General features: G+C 44.2%; 1 protein-coding gene across 1 annotated transcript; it reads left to right on the top strand.

The window, feature by feature from the left end:
- Positions 1-348: 348 nt before the first annotated feature.
- Positions 349-3,808, top strand: LOC147893564 (uncharacterized). The gene is made up of 2 exons (XM_087386197.1): positions 349-3,700; positions 3,748-3,808. Exon 1 carries the CDS (start codon positions 1,739-1,741, stop codon positions 3,410-3,412), a length of 1,674 nt encoding a protein of 557 aa, XP_087242323.1. The 5' UTR covers positions 349-1,738; the 3' UTR covers positions 3,413-3,700; positions 3,748-3,808.
- Positions 3,809-18,949: the final 15,141 nt, after the last annotated feature.

An 18,949-nucleotide genomic window follows, 5' to 3' on the forward strand; every position in this document is an offset into this window, starting at 1 on the left:
GATGATCATCCATGAGGGAATGCGAGGTGGACCGGCTACCGAACGGCGGTGTCACGGTGAAAAGGAGTTGCAGCGGTGGGAGTCCGTGCTTGCAGCTTGCTCACGGGAGCAATGGCTACTAGCTGCTCATGCGGGGTGCCTTTACTGCTGGGGGGGGCTCCTCCTCAATTGTCTGTTTCCCTGGCGGTACCCATAATGAAGAGAAAGCCAGCAAGATAGTTCGAGAGGGACTTGGCAGCGACGACAGACGAAACAATAGTGTCAATCAATGAGCTGTGTACAGTTGCACTCTCAAGATCAACTCAAAGAATGGCGTTCATCATCTTCATTCTCAGGTAGAAGTTTCAAGTTTTGAATCTGGACCCCGATAGAGTTCATAATCTGAATTCAGCTGGACTTCTGATCAGTTTTCCCACTCGCACATTTCGGCTGCATTACTGTAAAGAACCCAGCCTCATGAAAGTAGCAAAAACATTTTACGCCAAGCTCGTCGTGTTGTGTCTCGGGCTCTGCCGCCTGTCCATGTTCTCCAGTAATGGGCGATTGAATGAGCCAGCGTTTTCCCCTATCTCGATCCTCTGCGCAAGGCAACTGAATTTTCCAAGTTGCTGGCAGCAGTGAAATTTGTGGATACTTTATCTTGATATTGAAGCCTGCCTGGGACTCACAGGACTTCAGAGTTCTTTAAGAGGATTCAGAGCGCACAGTCGCTGATGCCTGGAACCTGCTTGGGATTTGGAAACTCAACAGTTCCGACTCCCTCCTTACATCCCGGGTGGTCGACTGAAGTATAAGAGACTGCGCACTCCTGTGTAAGGGACCAGGTCTAAGGATGGCGGAGGACTCTTGTTGTACTCGTAGAGCCGGATTCCGGCCTTTCGGTTGGTGACCACTTCCTCCTTCTATTGATCAACTCAGCGTTCCGTCGGTGCCGACCCGTCCCCGAGCTAAGTGATTTGTGGTACTTTAATGGCTCTGGCCACAGCGGTTGTACGACTTCCATACGGAACGAGAAGACAGGCATACACTTCCGTCCCTCGAACTAAATTCTCCTCTTCTCGTGGTGTAATTTTCTAGATCTCACACTTTTCTCTCCGGCTTTCCTTCCCGCCTTCATAATCGCGTGCTCGTCACAGCGCACAATCGTCTTTGAAGCGTGTACATTGTATAAAGCTTCTATGTGAAGCAACAAGCTGCCTTAGGCGCAAGAGAGAGCTGTATCGAGTGGCAGTATTGATTTGATCTGATCTACGTGAGGTGGATTTTGCCATTCCGACGTCAGATCGATTCAGGCGCAATCGTTTAGTCAAAATCACAGAAACCCGTCCAATGGAGCTGTCCATTCTGGTGTACTCAGCTTAGATTCTTTAGGCTCCTGAAGTGTTCATATCGGAGTACATGTGTGATATGGGCTGCTAAAGAAATCCACTTGAATAGGGATTTCTTGTCACCAAATATCAAAGAGGTCTTGTTGCAAGTTCGTCTCATATACGGAGACAAATGGAATGGCTAAAAGCACCTCTGTAACAAACCATCAAGATGTTTGTATTGGAAGCTTGGTTCATGTACTAGCATGCGTTCAGGGCAACGTCGTTGGCAGGCCTAAGCTAGATAAGCTGCTTCCGAATCGGTATTGTTCTGACAGATCTTTCAGAAAGTCTGCAAAATGAAACCGTTGAAGAAGATGCAGACGTGATGTTTAAGCAAAGCAATCGTGAACATTTCGGATTGTTAAACCATGCAAACGGTTCTTCTCCCGGGAAAATTCAAGGGAGCATGTTTCTCCAAAGTCACATGCAGAAAGCACACACACATCGTGCAGTTGTGCGACTGGGCAGACCAGAAGAGTTATCGTCCCCATTTCTACTATCAAAAACCTCCGTCTACTCTCTCCCTCTGTGCAGGCATCTTCTTCTCCTTTTCCTTGCTTCTTTTCATCGTGTGCGCTATCGATCGGTGGATGCTCGCAGCAGGCACGGAGATTTACCGCTCTTCTGCAGCTACGAATGGTCTTGGGGGATTGGTACGCACCAGCCCAGAGGAACAGTACTCTCCAGCTACCACCAGTCGTCAGCCATTCGGCAAAGCATTGCATGGATTGGGCACAGTTTACCGGAAAGGCATCAAAGCTATGAGCGAGCTAATTATAGCTCACGTCTCGGAGACCACATCCGTCGAAGCATTCCGATTGTTCATGAGAACGCTTCACAGAAGCGGAGCGACCGCGAGGGCGGACGTCGTTCTTCTCTTCCCGTGGAGTCCGCCACCCGAGAGCTTCGTAAGGGTGATCGAGGAGGAGGACGGATACTTCCGCAAGCTGATTGCGGCACGGTCGAATGCGGCCTCGTCATCGGGCAATACGAACAGCAGCTGGCCGGGAGTGGACTATCCGTCATCGAACGCGACGCTGAGTCCGTTCAACTTTAACGCGTTCAGGAGGGCGGCGGAGGAGAAGGAGAAGGCGGCGAGGCCGGTGTGGGGGGTGGCGAGGAGGGGAGGACGAAGGAGTCATGGGAGCGCGGCTGCAGCTGATCAAGGGCAAAGGTCAGGAGGTGGTGGCGGTGGTGGTGGTGGTGCAGAATCGACGAGGTATGCGTTACCGCTGGTATGGGGATCGGTGGTGGGATTCGAGGCGGGGGAGCTGAATGCGGAGGAGGGGCTGGGGGAGTTTGTGGAGGGAGGACCGATGCAGCTGAGGAGGTGGGAGTGCTATGGGATGCTATTGGGGATGGTGAGGCAGAGGTTCAAGCAAGTATTATTGGTGGGAGTGGAGGCGACGCTAGTGTTGAGGGATGCGATGGCGGTGGCGAGGAGGAAGGGGGGAGTATATGCAGCTATGGAGGAGGAGGAAGGTGGCGTAGTAGAGGAGGTTTATGGGACGGAGGTTGGCGGAGAGGTGGCGGCGCAGGGTGGCGGAGTAGTTAGTAGCGCAGCCGTTGCCGGAAGTGTGCCGCTTATAAGGGCCTTGGCCAATTCCTTGGTGGTGGAAATTGTAAGAGTGGCGCTTCTCCGCCAGCCTCCGGCGGCGCCTTTCCCCGACAGCGCCCCGCTTAGTTACCTTCTCCACACCAGCTCCCTGCTCCGCCGCCGCTTGCCGCCCGAGAACGTTCACCTCCTCCGCGCCTCCGCCGGCCACCCCTTCCTCCGCTCGCTCACCGCCGCCTCCACCAGCCGCGGCGCCGGATTTTGGTCGTCCCCGCGCCGGCGCCGCTTCTTCTTCTGTCACCACCGCCGCCGGGCGCCCTTCGCCATCATGCACGCCCGCGCCTCCTCCGCCAACGACGGACTCCGCCGCTTCGCCGCCCACGTCGCCGCCCCCGTCCGCCACGATATTTGCGCCTCCCCTGCTGACGCCGCTGCTTACCCCGACTGCGCCAAGCCCTTCGCCCTTTCGCTCCTGCTCGCCAATTGATTTCCGGCGACATTCTTTTACAGGCTTTTTTTCTTGCCCAGCGCTTTCGGCCGCCGGCGGACTCCGCCGCTTCGCCGGCCACCCCGCCGTCCGCTGAGACATTTGCGCCTCTCCATGGCTAGAAGCCTTTCGCTACTGCTCCCCGATTAAGCCACACATTCTTGGGCTTCTCTTTTACAGCTTATTCCTCTTCTCTATATCGATAAGATCCATGTGTACACCTCGTGAGTGCTTTTCTCTTTGCCTCGTGGGAACCCAATTTTTCTTCCATCAAAATTCTTCTACTCAGTTTTTTAGCTGAGAGAGTTCCTTCCATCTTCGTGGTCTAGTAAGAGGTAATGCTATAGTGCAAATTGCATTCTCCTTTACTTTTTTAAATTACGAAGTTTTTTTTCCCCACACAACATGTTCTTTTGTGAAAAAGTTCAGTTCTTGCTTTCTTAAAAGTTGAGCTCTTAAAAAAGTTGCATGCCTCTTATGGTGAATGCCATTGGGGAAAAAATATTCTAGTTTGTACTAAAAGTATTTTATCTTTTTGCGAGGACCCCAAATAATTTTAAATTGAAAATGTCATTATACCCTTTTTTTAGTTATGATTGTGCAATTGGATTTGTATTTTGTATACATAATTTAGCTATTTGTTAGAGGGCATTCCCGCATCCTCGATTTCTCCTCCCTAATTTTGCGTGGAGGTAAAAAATAGCTTGCTTCCCCAAATTTCTCGTGTTGCAAACTCGGTTGTAGAAATCCTCCCGCTAAATTCGCAAAATCCATGGACGTTAAGCAAATAAATAGGATTTGCTTTGGGAGCACGCTAGCGAATTGGAAAGGTTGCACCGCCTAGAGGAGAGATGAGGCACCTTGAAAATTGGTGCAAAGAAGAGCAGTGTTGGGTTCCCTCATTTCCTTGCAGAAAATCTCTCATGAAAGTCTCCTATTCTCCAACAAGCTCGAGGGAATGCTCTTATCAATATAACCAACCCATCTTTGAAAACTAGCTTGGACACCCTTATGGGTATCTTTGTCTTAGTTTTACTACTTTGATGACGTTTATCACTAAAAGCAAAGTATATTCTAGTGCTTACAATCATAAGATTGGACTCATACATTTTCATAAATGTTTGGGTGAAATGATGTAATTATAGCCAAGGTGGTTGTAGACAACCCATGTTTTGAAGCCATGGATTAATAAGAAAGAACCCCACAAGAGAGGAGTTGAAGATATGTATTGACATAAAAGAGTTCTAAGCCCACCATAAAAATATAATTACCATACAATGTACTAATAATAATATTATTATGGTAATATAATTATTATAATGATATAATATAAAGAGTTGATATGTATTGACATACAAGAGTACCATAATAATATAAATGCAAATAGATATTTTGAGTTGTGTTAAGAGAGGCGATTCAAATGCAAATAACTCTATTTGACGACATGGCCATAAAGTTAGCATCACGTAAGTGCTTGGCCCTCTCTAATGCATGCCAAGACGGTTATGGGCCTTAGCCATAGAACATGCAATGACAAAATGTATTAAGTAATGAATTCGTGTAGCTAAACTATTCAAGCCCAAAAGTATGCCTTCATGTAAGGCAAATAAAAAGTATTGTAAATAATGCATGACCAAAGTTTGACTTAGCAAGAAAGACCAAAGGCTCAACATGTCCTTATCTTTTAATGTGTGGCATGTACCTTAATGCAATGATGTGAGCTTTATAGCCTTTGTATTGGGACCTTTAGCATCTCTATAATGGTCATGGCCCCATTCTAAAATTTGGACCACTATACACCTCTCCATAGTTTATTGGCATGGAATGTGGGCCCTAATTAGAAAAAAGGGCCATAATAAAATGAAATATCTTCATCGAGACTATTTATATACTTCAAATGATTACATGTAAGGTACTATAAATTTTTCACCTACAGCTCCCACTTATATGCTTCCCCACCCTTCCAATCCATAGACAAAGTCTGAGCCCTCCTTTGTCTTTATCATAGCTTATCGTCCTTCTCTATTAAGCCTATTACCCTCATTGCTCACATCTTATCGTTGCTATGCTTTGATGTTACCTTTATTGTCCTCAACACAAATTTTATTATCACTTTAGCTTGTCCACATCCCTTCCAAGTACCAACCATGGCTTTTATAATGGCATGAATTGTGGCTTTTATAGTGGCAAGCATTTGTGAACCAAAGAAATAACGTGGACATGACAATACATCTCCCCTTAGCAATACACATATATAGACATATTATGCGGATGTTCCCCACTTACCCACCCTTGTCGACTTGCCTATTCAAACCTCCCTCTGTAAGAAAATAATACGTCTGTGCTCAACAGATAACAGGATCTCGTACGCAAGAGAGAAAACAAGATAGTATGGAGAATTAAAATTTTGATTACTGTAGAATTGATACAATAGATGGCGCTGCCTCCCAACCGTGCGCTCCTGTGAAAAAAGCTTCGATGGCATGCTAGAAACAGTAGAAGACAGAGGCTAGATGCTAAGGAATCAGGGTTGTTGTAGCCACTGATGAAATGGGCTTCACGGGCTTGCTCTTATATAGCCACCACTAGTCATAGTCGGTTAGGCTCAATTGGGTGGTCGACCCAGTCCGCCTAAGACGGTCGACTGGGGGTTGGTCCCGAAATAGGCCATTGATCATACGATAGAACCGATGCGCAAAACAGAGCAACTCACCTTCAGTTCCCGTTCGGCCCACAGCCATCCGGGATCATCTGAGGCTCTAAACGGGCCCCGCAACCCGAGAGTGGGCTGCCTCGGGAAATGCTCCGTCTACCCTCAGTGCGGTCAGTCAAGGGATGCCTTCCCACACTTGCATGTAGCCTAGTTGGCGGTGTGCCAACTCTATCTGAAGCCATCCAGCCATCAGGCCACACATGGCCCCCATCTGGTGTCCAAACCAGGACCTACCGAATAACCGAGCTACTCAAATGCTTTCTCCTCATATGGGGGCTTATAAGTAGAGTTAGCTGGTTCCCGCGTAGTTACACGAGAGTGGAGCATTGATATCTAACACCCCCCCTCAATGTCCACCCGCAAGTGAACTTACTTTTTTCGTCCAATGCCAAGTCGATGAAGATGCCTCTCCAGCAAGTCTCTTCCAAGAGCCTTCGTGAAGATGTCCGCAACATTCTCTGTAGTCGGACAGTACACCAAGTCGACCTCTCCATCCATGATTAGCTCGTGTACAAAGTGATATTGAATCTCAATGTGTTTTGTGCGAGCGTGGAACACCGGCTTCTTTGCAATTGCCATGCAACTCTGATTGTCACATGATAACTGTGTAGGCTTGTTCTGCACTGCACCCATGTCCCCCAAAATCCTCCTTAACCACACTCCCTTGCAAGAAGCAAAGCATGCAGATTTGTACTCAGCCTCGGTAGAAGAAAGAGCAACTGTGGGTTGCTTCTTGCTGACCCATGACACAGCTCCAGATCCAAGTGAGAAACAGTACCCTGTCACTGATCTCCTGTTGTCCGTGTCTCCTGCCCAATCCGAGTCATAGAATCCAGTCAAGATGTTGCCCTTGGTATAGGTGATGCCATAATCAAGTGTGCCTTTGATGTATTTCAGCACCCGCATCCCTGCCCTCCAATGGTTCTCCTGGGGCTTATTGGAAAACTTGCTTAGTACACCGGTCACAAAACTGATGTCTGGCCGTGTATTGCACAGATAAATCAAGCTGCCCACAAGCCTTCTGTACTGCGCTTCGTCCACCAGTGGTGATGAATCCTCGTTTGAGAGCTTCGTGTCAACCTCCATAGGGGTACCAACTGTCTTGCACTCAGCCATGCCAAATGCCTTCAGTATCTCTCCAGCATACTTCAGCTGTGAAATGAAGATCTATTTTGGCTCCTGCCAAACTTCAATCCCCAAACAAAAATGCATCAGTCCGAGGTCTGTGATTTCAAACTCTCTTCCTAGCAAATGCTTCGTCTGCGAAATCTTCTCTTCATGGTTCCCTGTTATGATGAAAGTCTTTGGCAAATCTTTCCCTTTCATCATACTCCGTCCCATTTCGCAGATGACGTGCATCTTGCGTTCTACTACTCCATTTTGCTGTGCTGTATGTGGCGGGGGTTTCTACCTCTTAATTCCATGACTTTTGCAGTAACTTTCGAATTCAGTCGATGTGAACTCTCCATCTCTGTCTGATCTCAGCTTCTTTACCTTCCTCCCCGATTCTTTCTCGACCATTACATACCATTCCTTGAACCTACTGAAAGCCTCGTCTTTTGTCTTCAGGAAGTATAGCCATATCCTTCTACTGTAGTCATCGATCAGCGTCATGAAGTAGAAGGAACCACCCAAAGCTTCCGTCTCCATCTTTTTGCAGAGGTCCATGTGAACGAGCTCTAGAGGAGCCTTTGCTCTTCTGGCCTCTTTAGGAAAGGGCTGTCGATGCTACTTGCCCATCATGCAAGCTTCACATACATCGGGCAGATCTGAAATTTCTGGTAGGTCTGCAATCATTCCACTTTTATGCATCTCCTTCAAAGAACTAAGGTTTAGATGACCAAACCATATCTTAGTGTTCTTCACATTCGCTCGAGCACTGAAAGCTGAGAGTTCGTAAATATTGTTGTGCTGTGTACCTTTACCAACGACCTTCCCTTGAAGATCTAGGATCTGTGCACCATTCTTATCGAATTGAACTTTGAGGTCCCGATCCATGATCGCAGAAATGGACAACAAGTTCCTCTTGATATTTGGCACATAAAGAGCATCAGACAACTGTTTTACAACTCCATCTGACTTGAGAGCAATCGTACATTTTCCTTTTGCTGGACATTTTGCATCATTGTCGACTGCTACCATGATGTCATTCCCTACCGGCTGTAGAGAGGTATACCAATCCTTCTGACTGGTCATGTGGCGCGACGCACCACTGTCAATGATCCAAGGTTCATCCGCAAGTACATGCCTCCATGCGAATCTCCTCAATTGCGATGAACAGCTCTATGGGTACTGCCTACACGCTATTGCTGGACTCTTTCTTTACTCTGTGCTTCTCATCTGCAATCTTCTTTCGGCACTCATTCTACTTGTGCCCTGCCTTGTTGCAATAGAAGCACTTGATCTTCTTCTTTCTCTTTTTATCATCAGAAGAAGATGGGTTACCAGAGTCCTTACCCTTACCTTTTTTTGATCTAGTCCAGAAAGCCGAATCTTCTCCAGTCCTCATCTTTTGATGCATCTCCTCCTCTAGAAGCATCGCACTGAAATCCTCAAAGTTGAGGGTGGATTTCTGTTCTGCATATTCAGCGCCGTAACAAGACCGTTGTACTTTGGTGGGAGAATCCGTATGCACCTTCATGCTAGATTCTCGTTGGTGATGGAGATGTCAATCGCAGTCATCTGATCGAGCAGATTCTTCACCCTGGTGATGAACTTCTTTGCCACTTCAGACTCAGACAACTTCTCATTCGTGAGTTGAGTCTCCAGATTTTGAATCCGCGTCTGATTCATGGTCTCGTACTGATTTTTCAAGACCGTCCATGCCTCCTCCGTTGTGGTGACATGTTGAATTGACGCCATGACGGAATCACTAACACTGCACACAATAGAACACAGCGCATCTGCATTTCTTCTTGTCCACGCGAGAATCTCATCCATAGTTGGTACTATCTGTTGTCCTGCATTGGCTAGATCCAGACTCGGAACCGGCCTCACGTCCACCCCAGTAGCAGTGTCCCAAAGCTCATATGCGCTTAGGATGGTCTTCATCTTGAACTTCCAGAGAGGACAGTTAGAGCCATCCAACTTTCCGCTTTCGCCTAACGGTGGGATTCGCAATCTTGCGGGCTGGGCCATCTCTCACAATCTGCTCGCAAACAGAAACACACTACCAAATCTTCTTGCTGGAGTCCAGGCTCTGATACCATGTAAGAAAATAATACGTCTGTGCTCAACAGATAACAGGATCTCGTATGCAAGAGAGAAAAGAAGATAGTATGGAGAATCAAAAATTGGATTTCTGTAGAATTGATACAAAAGATGGCACTGCCTCCCAACCGTGTGCTCCTGTGAAAGCCACTCCAAAGAAAGTTTCTGATCGGTCTTCTGAGCTGAATGATGCAATCCCTAGAATGGCACCAGCATGAACAAACAAACCAGGCCGTGGCCAAGAGGACCTAGTTGACCATCACAACTCTAGAGGCAAGATCCAGCTTGGCTGAGCTCCAAAAAAAAGCTTCCTCATGATGCTCTCCAAAACGGGAGCAAATTGCTGCGTGGAAGAAATATCCAAGCCGACCTGGCAGCCCAAATACCTGATAGGCTCACCCCTCTGAACCCAAGTGAATCCTATGTTAAACCCCCCAAACTGGAGTGTCCTCATCAGTGATCCAAAAGCCATTGGATTTATGCCAATTTATATGTGCCCCTGCTGCCAATCAAATAAATCCAATGTTGTCCTGAAAGAAGTGAGCGTCTGTGGAGTGGCATTCAAGTAAATTGTTGTGTCATCTGCCAACTCACTGTCAAGTAGCTCCTCTTCCCTTATGATGGGAAGTCTCAGCCCAAAGATGTTAGCTTGAGATCTAACATAGATACTCATAGGTTCGGCCACGAACAAAAAAAGGAAAGGAGCAAGGGGGCATCCCTGACGGACTGATCTCGAAATCTGAAATCTCTCACCCCTTACCCCACCAATAAGTACCTGGCTGTGGGCTGATCTGTACAAAGAGGAAACACCTCTAATCCAAGCATCAGTAAAGCCAAAGCGTAGAAGGGTGCCCTCCAAAAAACCCCAATCTACTCTGTAGCTTTCTCAAAATCCAAAAGTAGAATGGCTAGATTCTGGCCACTCTACATGGCCCACTCTGAAGCTTCCTAGAAAGAGAAAATATTATCAAAAATGTATCTGCCATGCACAAATCCCGTCTGAGTGTCATGAATAAGATTAGGGAGAAGGGGCTGCAATCAGAGGCTGATAGCCTTGTCCAGAATCTTGTAACAATCCCCAGAAGTGTGATAGGCCTCCACTGGGACACTAAATTTCTATTTAAAAACAACCATGCTTGAAAATAATGCAAACTGGCCCATGGCTTAATATGTTCTATTTACAAGCATGGCCCACAACTATTCCACTCGATTGACATATCAATCAATAACATAATTCATAATCTCCATTCCTTGTAATCCAATCCATAATCTGCACTAAAGGTGCCAATAGTGTTAGTAATAATTAGTTGAATGAATTACCACATCAGTTGATGCCAACACAATTACATGGCATTGACTCATTCACCCACACCAACTACCCAAGATAACTACATAATGATGGGGTCTCAAAAGGTAGGATATCATATATTCACACACACACACACACTATGTCATCATCATCATGGTAGACCCTAACATTATGTAGTTATCTTGGGGTCTCAAAACGTGTGTTATTGTACCATGAGACCCAAAATGTAATGTTGGGGTCTCCCATTAGTGCCAAACCAAACCTATGTCATCATCATCATGGTACACTAACACATATCGACACCCTAACACATATCAACACTCTAACAGAACTCTCCTCAACATCATGTATATGATATGTGCATAGAACTAACCCAATAGAGAACTATAAAGGAAAGAGTTAGATGCCCTAACCCTAACCCTAAAAGGGTTTGTATATATTCTATATTTTCAACTAAATCTAGTGTACAGTTAGTCAGTACAGTTAGTCACTTGTGGTGTGCTCTCTAGCTGTGCCCTCCCTCCTGATCTCCACTCTTCTCCTCTCCCCTCTTCATGTTTTGTCATGTGTGTAGAAGTTGATTTGACATGTACTACAATGAAAATTCAAGATACAACATCATATAATTCAGTAACCACCATCACCATCATGATCAAAAATACAAGAACACAATGAAAACTAGGGAGGAAATCGTGCACCATTGGATCAAATCTTACCTCCTCTAGATGGTGGCTCCAGCTCCCCATCTATAGTATTTATAACGTTCAATAAAAAGAAAATTAGCCAATAATAAATATACATCCAAAGATAGCCCCTTTCCATAGAAATTCTCACACATGGCTCCATGATCTCATGATAATTCAAGTCTTTTTACAACGTCATTCAAGATGAAACAAATTAGCCCATGGCTTAATATAAAAATGTCAACCACAGCCATTCCACACACTTGATACATCAATCCATAACATCTTCATCATTTACATTTCTCATTCTTCAACTCATCATTTGTACTCAAGATACCAAACTCTTAGTCTAAAAATGTCATCCAAATCCATTCCAATCAATTGATACATCAATCAATAACATCTTCATCATCTAAATTCCTCAATCTCCAACTCATCATTTGTACTCAAGATATCAAATGTGTGAGTAGTAATCAAATGAACAAATCACCACGTCAATTAATCTCAATACATTGACCCTCAACATAAACATATCAAGCCCACCTCTTCGAGATGGCTCCTTACATGAGAAGTGACATGGCTCATGACAACATCTCGCATGTGACAAGTACCATACAATCTCTATTTCATTGATGGCCATGTTCCACATGGTTTCTTTCTCTTCAAAGTTGATTGGGGTTCAAGAGGGACTTCCTTCATGCCTACTCAATTCCATACTTTGAATGTTCCTAAGCAATAAGCTTCATGAGATCTTGCTAGAACAAAAAAAAGTTTAAGAAATGGAGAGAGGCTATAAGGAAAAGAGGGTCTCAAAGTAGGGATTTTTATTATGTCAAACATGCCTCTACATAGCCTAAAGCAATCTATGCTAGTGCAGTGCAAGCAAGCCACTCATTCTTCAAAGGACCAGCAGGCCAAATGGGGAAAGCAAGTGACCTCCTCAATCCCTAAATTAGAAGTTTGTTTGCAAAAACCATTGAGGAGGAAGAAGATATTCAAAGAGGAATTGGCCCCCAATGAGTCAAGTGGTCATGCCCCTAAAGAAGATGGAAGCATACGCTAGGTAAGTTACCAATGGTTTGTATCAAAATAGTTTCTTAAGTGAAATGGGAAATTGGTGAGTAGGCATGTTGTAGTGGGATACATTCAAAGTCTTTGACCACTACTAATTTTCCTTTAGATTTGGATAGGCATCAATTGGATTAAAAAAGGGCTAGCGGTTGTTAGCATTAATTAATGAGAAATGGATTCATAATTTTTATCTTTGATAAGATAGACATTGTGAAGTCAAGAGTGCATAGTGGTGTCGAGATATGGTGCCATGTGCACATAGATTAGAGGCTAAGGTATTGTGTAGGAATGTATTAAAGTAGCCACCCAAGGATGTGGACTACATGATGTGAAGATGTGGAGCAAGGACATCCACTAGGAGAGATGTGGATTAGAGGATCCCACAAGTGTTGACTATTCTAAAGGATCTCTCTATATGAGAAGCCTATCTTTGTATTGTCAAAACACACATTGCAATAGATTAAGTGTTGCGTACTTTATGTCTCTTTCATGGTACTTTGACCCTCCTTGATCATCTTGCTCTTCATGTATCTAAACTCGGAGTGCTCGATCCATCACTTTGACATGGTATCAGAGCTTAGGTCTTGCTCTCCTAGCTTAGTTTTTAAGTTTATTAGTAGTTCATTAGTGTTGTTCGTATGTCTGGTTCCTATCCCATTTTGTAGAGGGTCAAGAGGTCTTCTTTTTTGGTGTTTGGCTTCTTGTAGTGTGAGCTATTGTCTTAGAGCAACCACGAAATGATCAAGACACGGAACCACCAACGACGAGCAACAATCCTGCTCATTTCAACCATGGCCTTCTCTAATTTTGTAGTGGCCTCCTCTACATCTATTGCAGCATGCTACATCTTCAATGACCCAAAGCTCCATCCGATTTATTATCCTCGTCTCAACTCCTGCTGCACTGGCTTTATTTTCTTTGTCTCAACTCCTGCTCTACTCACTGCCATAACAACTTCCCGAGTCCATTAGGACAAGTCCATTAGTGCAACAAATTGATGGCGACAACGAGCATCAGAAGCTATGGTGCAGCTCCACTCAAAGAGTCCACCACAAAATAGGTGACTCGATGCCAACAAGTAGGCAAGATTGCCTGGTGAACTTAGAAGTCATGGTTAGCACTCCAACAAACGAGGCCAACTCATGCAGTGATGAACAATGACGACAACAATAATCAAACATAGCCTGAGACCAAGGAGAAGAGTCAGAGAAGAGCCATAGAAGAGTTGAGAGAGTAGCAACCGCACATCACACGATAGCCACAGCTCCGACCACACACATTTGCAGCCGACTCAACATATGGAACCATATACTTCACAGGAATCACCGTCGCCATCGCTTTCTTCTCAGCCATCCTTGTCACCGACCTACTGTGCATATTTCTTCCCAAGGCTATAAACTTAGGCCACATGGAAATGCCACATGGCTTATAAGGCTGGTCAAATTAACTGTGGTAAGGGTTCACTCTTTAGTAGAATGCCACATGGCACACATGCTTATCTTGACACGTGTCAATATCCCACATTAGCATAGTGCCACCTAAGCACACAATTCCTTACTAAGCACAGTTTTGAACGCTACATGTGAATCCCTTTGCCACATCATCAAAGGCCTCTTCTTCATAAAAACTTTGGCAAGCTATAACTTCCAATCCAAAAAGAATTTGTATGTGCTCCAAAAAGGAAAAATAATCAATTTTCGAGCTCTACGCGGTTGTCCTATTAGTTTTGTTTGATGAAATTAGACACTGCCACATTTGAAAGTTTTTTCAACTGGTAAGACCTTTGCAATGGCAATACACACCCCAACTATTGAGAAGTTCACTGAGGAAGGATTCCATTACTGGTCTACACAAATGAGGTATCTCCTGATGCATCAAAAGCTTTGGAAGACTATAAAATAAGAAAATATGAGGCTCGCTAATCCCCAAGAGTCACCCATACAACATTGTATCTACTTCTACCTCAACATCGACAATGAATGCCCTAGCAACACAAGAGCATGCTCCTAAAAGTGTAGAACCACAAAATCCTACCATTGTTTTGATGCGACGATCATTAGATGCAAAAACTAACACACTCAGAAGTTCCACAAAGAGCTGACTAGTGCCCCAAGTCTATGCAAAGCTTCAAGCTATTCTAATGCAAATCGAGGATGGGGTCCCCAACCCAAGTGATTTGACACCAATGAGATGATGACACCATTCATGGATACTTCAAAGACTCAAGTCCCCACAATCTTTACTAGTGCTCTCAGCAAGTACGTAGCCTAGAGAGAAGCTTAAGTCCTAACACTCTTGGCTCCACCATTCATGCATTCAGCCCAGGTGAAAATAGGTAGATGGCACCTTAGGTGAAAATAGGAAGCTACCAAGTTCGGTCCATCCTTAGGTGAAAATAGCATCCCTATCTTCAGCTATCTCTCATTTGTTCATGAGGGTTCAGCATTTGTCCAGTAAGTGATCAGGGTCCATGAGTCCACATGCATTCCATTCATAGGGTTTCTAGCTCACACGCACATGGCCAGAGTCACACAATGGTAAGGTCATTATTTTACTGTTGCACCCTCCATGTAACTCCACATGCACTCACACTCACCTAGGTGAAGTCCAAGAAGGTTAGTTAATCAGTCAAGTTTAAAACAAAATCAAGTCAATCAACCAAGTTTAAAACAAAATCAAGTTAATACAGCAAGACTAATAATGCAACAATTGATTCAGTTGTTGCTATAAGCCTAATGCGATGACTTTTGACCTGCTGTGCTAATGCTAACATTGACCCACTGGCATATATTACCAATCGCTACTTTACTGCTAATGCGATGACTCCTTAACATGATGATACACTTTCAAGTAAACAATAAGTTGCCACTATAATAATGCTAAGTCGTTGCATAATAATGATGAGTCATTGCTATAATAATGCTGAGTAGCTGCTATAATAATGCTGAGTCGTTACTATAATAACACTTAGTCATTGCACTAATCCACTGATAACACCAGTTGTTGTGCTATTAATGCCAATTGCTACGCTAATGCTAACACTGTCCCGCTGCATTACCTGGTCCCCTATATAAGCAAGTAGCCTCATTATGTAGGTTCTCACTTAGCAGTGTACCAAAATTTTACTTCTTCACGTTCACTCAGCACTCAAGATTTATTTTTCGCCAAGGAATTCAACCCAACCAACAAAGCTTCCTCAACCTTCCCACCTTCTCTTACTCCTTCTTCTTGAATAGTTTGCTTCTCTCTTCCTTCTCAAATGGAGCTCGAACACCTTCAGGCCAGCAATCTACCTATGAGCCCAAGCCATCTGCTCAACAATCCACCATTTGCACCCTCCAAAAGTGATGCATTATGGACACAGAGGATGTCTAGAATTATTCTGAGCATGCTATGCAGGTTACAAGGTTTTCTCCACTCAAATAGGAATGGATGGAGAGGCTACAAGGAGTGGTCATCTGGATACTCACAGTACAAGTATAATGCAAAGTTTCTACTACCACAATGCTGAGGCATATCAAGCTCTATAGGACCCCAAAGTGGTACCATTGATCCAAGCCATGGGATTACACACTGTGGCAAGCAGGTTCCCCTGCCACTTGAATTTGAGGTAGGTCATCAGTTTTGTGGATAGGTACAATAATTCGTCAAGCACAACCAACAATTGGCTTCACATGGTTTTCTCTAACAAGAGTCCAATGCTTGAATTAGTCAAGCCTATAACTCCTTAGAAGACCTACCTTGCTTTGCAACATAGCCTGCAATGGTTGAAGGAGTATGGACAAGGGATACCGAGTTTATCTTTACCCATCTTTTTCGTGGTAATAGCGAACGATATCCCCCAATAGGCATTATAGTACTCTACAAATTTTTTTTGGAAATTATGCAGAAAATGATTCAAACCAGCATCAGCTAGTTTGATGATTTGCATGTGGCCGATCCCACTAAGGTCCAAGGTGTAGATATGGACACTACTTATTGGACTCTATTCAACATAGTACCATAGCCACCACCATCCTCTCATCTTGACACAGCATAGGGCCCTAATCCCACTTCCACCATCATTGGCATAGGCCAACTGTCACAACCCTCCACATCACAACACACCACCATGGATGTGCAATGCTAGCCACTCAACTAGGAGGGTCCCGAAGACATGGGCACAAATACATGGTACCGAATTCTCAAGTCCATGCTCTTCTTGGACATAGAAGGGCCTTATGAGGAGGAAGGGCAGGAAGAAATGGATGAACACCCCCATGAGAGGAAAACTAGCCCTAGGAAACAACTCTCGACCATGACACATGGTATGAAGCAATCACATCTTTTTAGATGGTCGAGGATGTTGCTCATGCCAACAAGTAGAAAGGAAAGCTTCAAAGCTTTCACCTGAGCCATAAGGACATAATGGAGGTAGAGCTCTCACAGAGTTAATACAAAGGAGCTTCAGGAAATTGTGATGAGAGAATAAGAGAACTATAAGGGGTGGCTATGACAGGCTCGATTATACTCAAGTCCCCAAAATAGATGCAGATGCAGATGCAAGCCTCTAGCCTCAATGCCAAGTTCTATTTTTGAAGAATGAGGCATTTTGGTGAACTAATTATTCTGCTAGACTCGAACAGGACATCGATCCAACATATATGCCACAGGAGTTGGCCAATGGATGAAGGCCATTGATCCCAATATGGCATACAACTTCCCAAAGTTTGATTTTTTGGAAGTTGGGCCATCCTATGCACTGGCAGCTCAGATGGAGGACTTTAACACCACCTTCGCCTCGATACCAAACCCAACAGTCATTGCTACAATGCACTTTTTCATTCTGCTGATCATTTTTCTCCGCAACATTATGACACTGGACCCACCCAGTTGAAGAGAACCATCAACAACTCTAAGAAAAAATATTTTTGACTTAAATAAGTAGCCCTTATTTCCTCAAGTTATGAGATTGTACATATGTGTCTACAATCTTCATGGTCATCATATCTAGACCTTTGCATACATGTTCAAGGCACATTTTTAGAAGCCCCTCCACCTAGTTTGCCAAATCTCCCACTGGTACAGAATCATCAAGAATGCCCTCAACTCTGACATTATGCATCACATACAATCTAGGGATGGATAGGGGATGGATTGTGCACAGGAAGGGGGGCATGTTAACTGCAACAATTAATAGTTCATATGTCGTAATGACAAAGCGGAGAAGTAGGAGAGGGTGTGAGGAATATATTATGCAATCTCCCTTAGAGCCATATGGGCCCCAGTGTTTGTAACAAGAGAGTTAGAGAGGCACAAGAGAGTACAAGGGTTAGCCCTCCCTTCAAAAGGTGGAATGTATTTAAGGCCAAAAGTTTGACTTTGGTCTTCATTGTATACTTGCCACATTTGGGAATAGAAGCTCTCTCTCTTTCTTTACATTCTCTTGTACTTGACTCTTCTTGTTTCCATTGTATGTTGCCTTGTGATTGCCACTCCCCTACCTTCACACTCCCTTCCTCTTCTCCTCCCCATTCCCTCCTCTCATTCCTCTCCCCTCTCCCCTGTTCCTCTCTTCACTCTCGTGGGATCACATGACCACAATCTAGTAGATGCTTGGGTGACAAAAATGCGAGGCTCATGCATACAAAGCTCCCACAAGGAGTTGCTCAGGAGTGGAGACTCGAATGGCATTCTTCCAAGATCCCCACCACACCCAAGTCACCACCAAAGACTACACATTTAATTTACCAATATTAGCATCAACATTGATAAGATCATCCTCAATACGTTTCTTTGAATTACCCTCGGCTATTTCTATTAATATAATAGCTTGTCAACATCAATGATCGATGTCAATATTTTTAAACTATCAATGTTTTCTCTAGTCTAATGCTCCGTCATTTCATCCTTAAAAAATTCTAAGGGAAGCACGAGCATCACAAAAAAAGGATAGAATTTGGCCCTCAGGTAGTACTAACACTTTTATTTTTACATCTCCCTTGAATCCACTAGTATGTAAATATCTTGCAGTAATAGTCCCTAACATAACATCTCACTCTTGTAGGCTTCAACAAAGCTTGCAGTTTAGGCTATCAATTTCATACACACAATCCTTTCTAACAAAGCCCCTCCTTTTACATGTCTGATAAAATGTATATTTTTGTTTTTTTAATGACCACAACTACTCTAATAGTAATTTAATTTTTTCTAAGAGAAAATGAGGGTGTTTATTTATAACTTCAACATAAGTACATCTTACATCAGGCGTGTGGCACAACACAACAAAATTTAAGAGGATATCTCGAGCCAATGTATCACACAAAATTTAAGAGGATATCTCGAGCCAATGATTTGTGAATGAAAAAGCTACTTTTAAAGGGCTTCCACCACAATGCAAGAAGATTCCATGTATCTTTTATTGTCTCTGGTTGCTCCTTTTCTAGTTCAATGTACCTCTTTAGTGCTATTATGTGAGCTTCTGCGAGTGGTAATCACACTTGTCAATGCTTTGGTCTCTTTCTTGTATACATAATCCATTGATGAGTGAGTTGCAAGGAACCTAAATAAAT

Source organism: Dipteris shenzhenensis, chromosome 15 (genome assembly GCF_047967505.1).
Source record: "Dipteris shenzhenensis isolate YYH24624 ecotype China chromosome 15, Dip_SZ_1.0, whole genome shotgun sequence".
Taxonomy (NCBI): Eukaryota; Viridiplantae; Streptophyta; class Polypodiopsida; order Gleicheniales; family Dipteridaceae; genus Dipteris; species Dipteris shenzhenensis.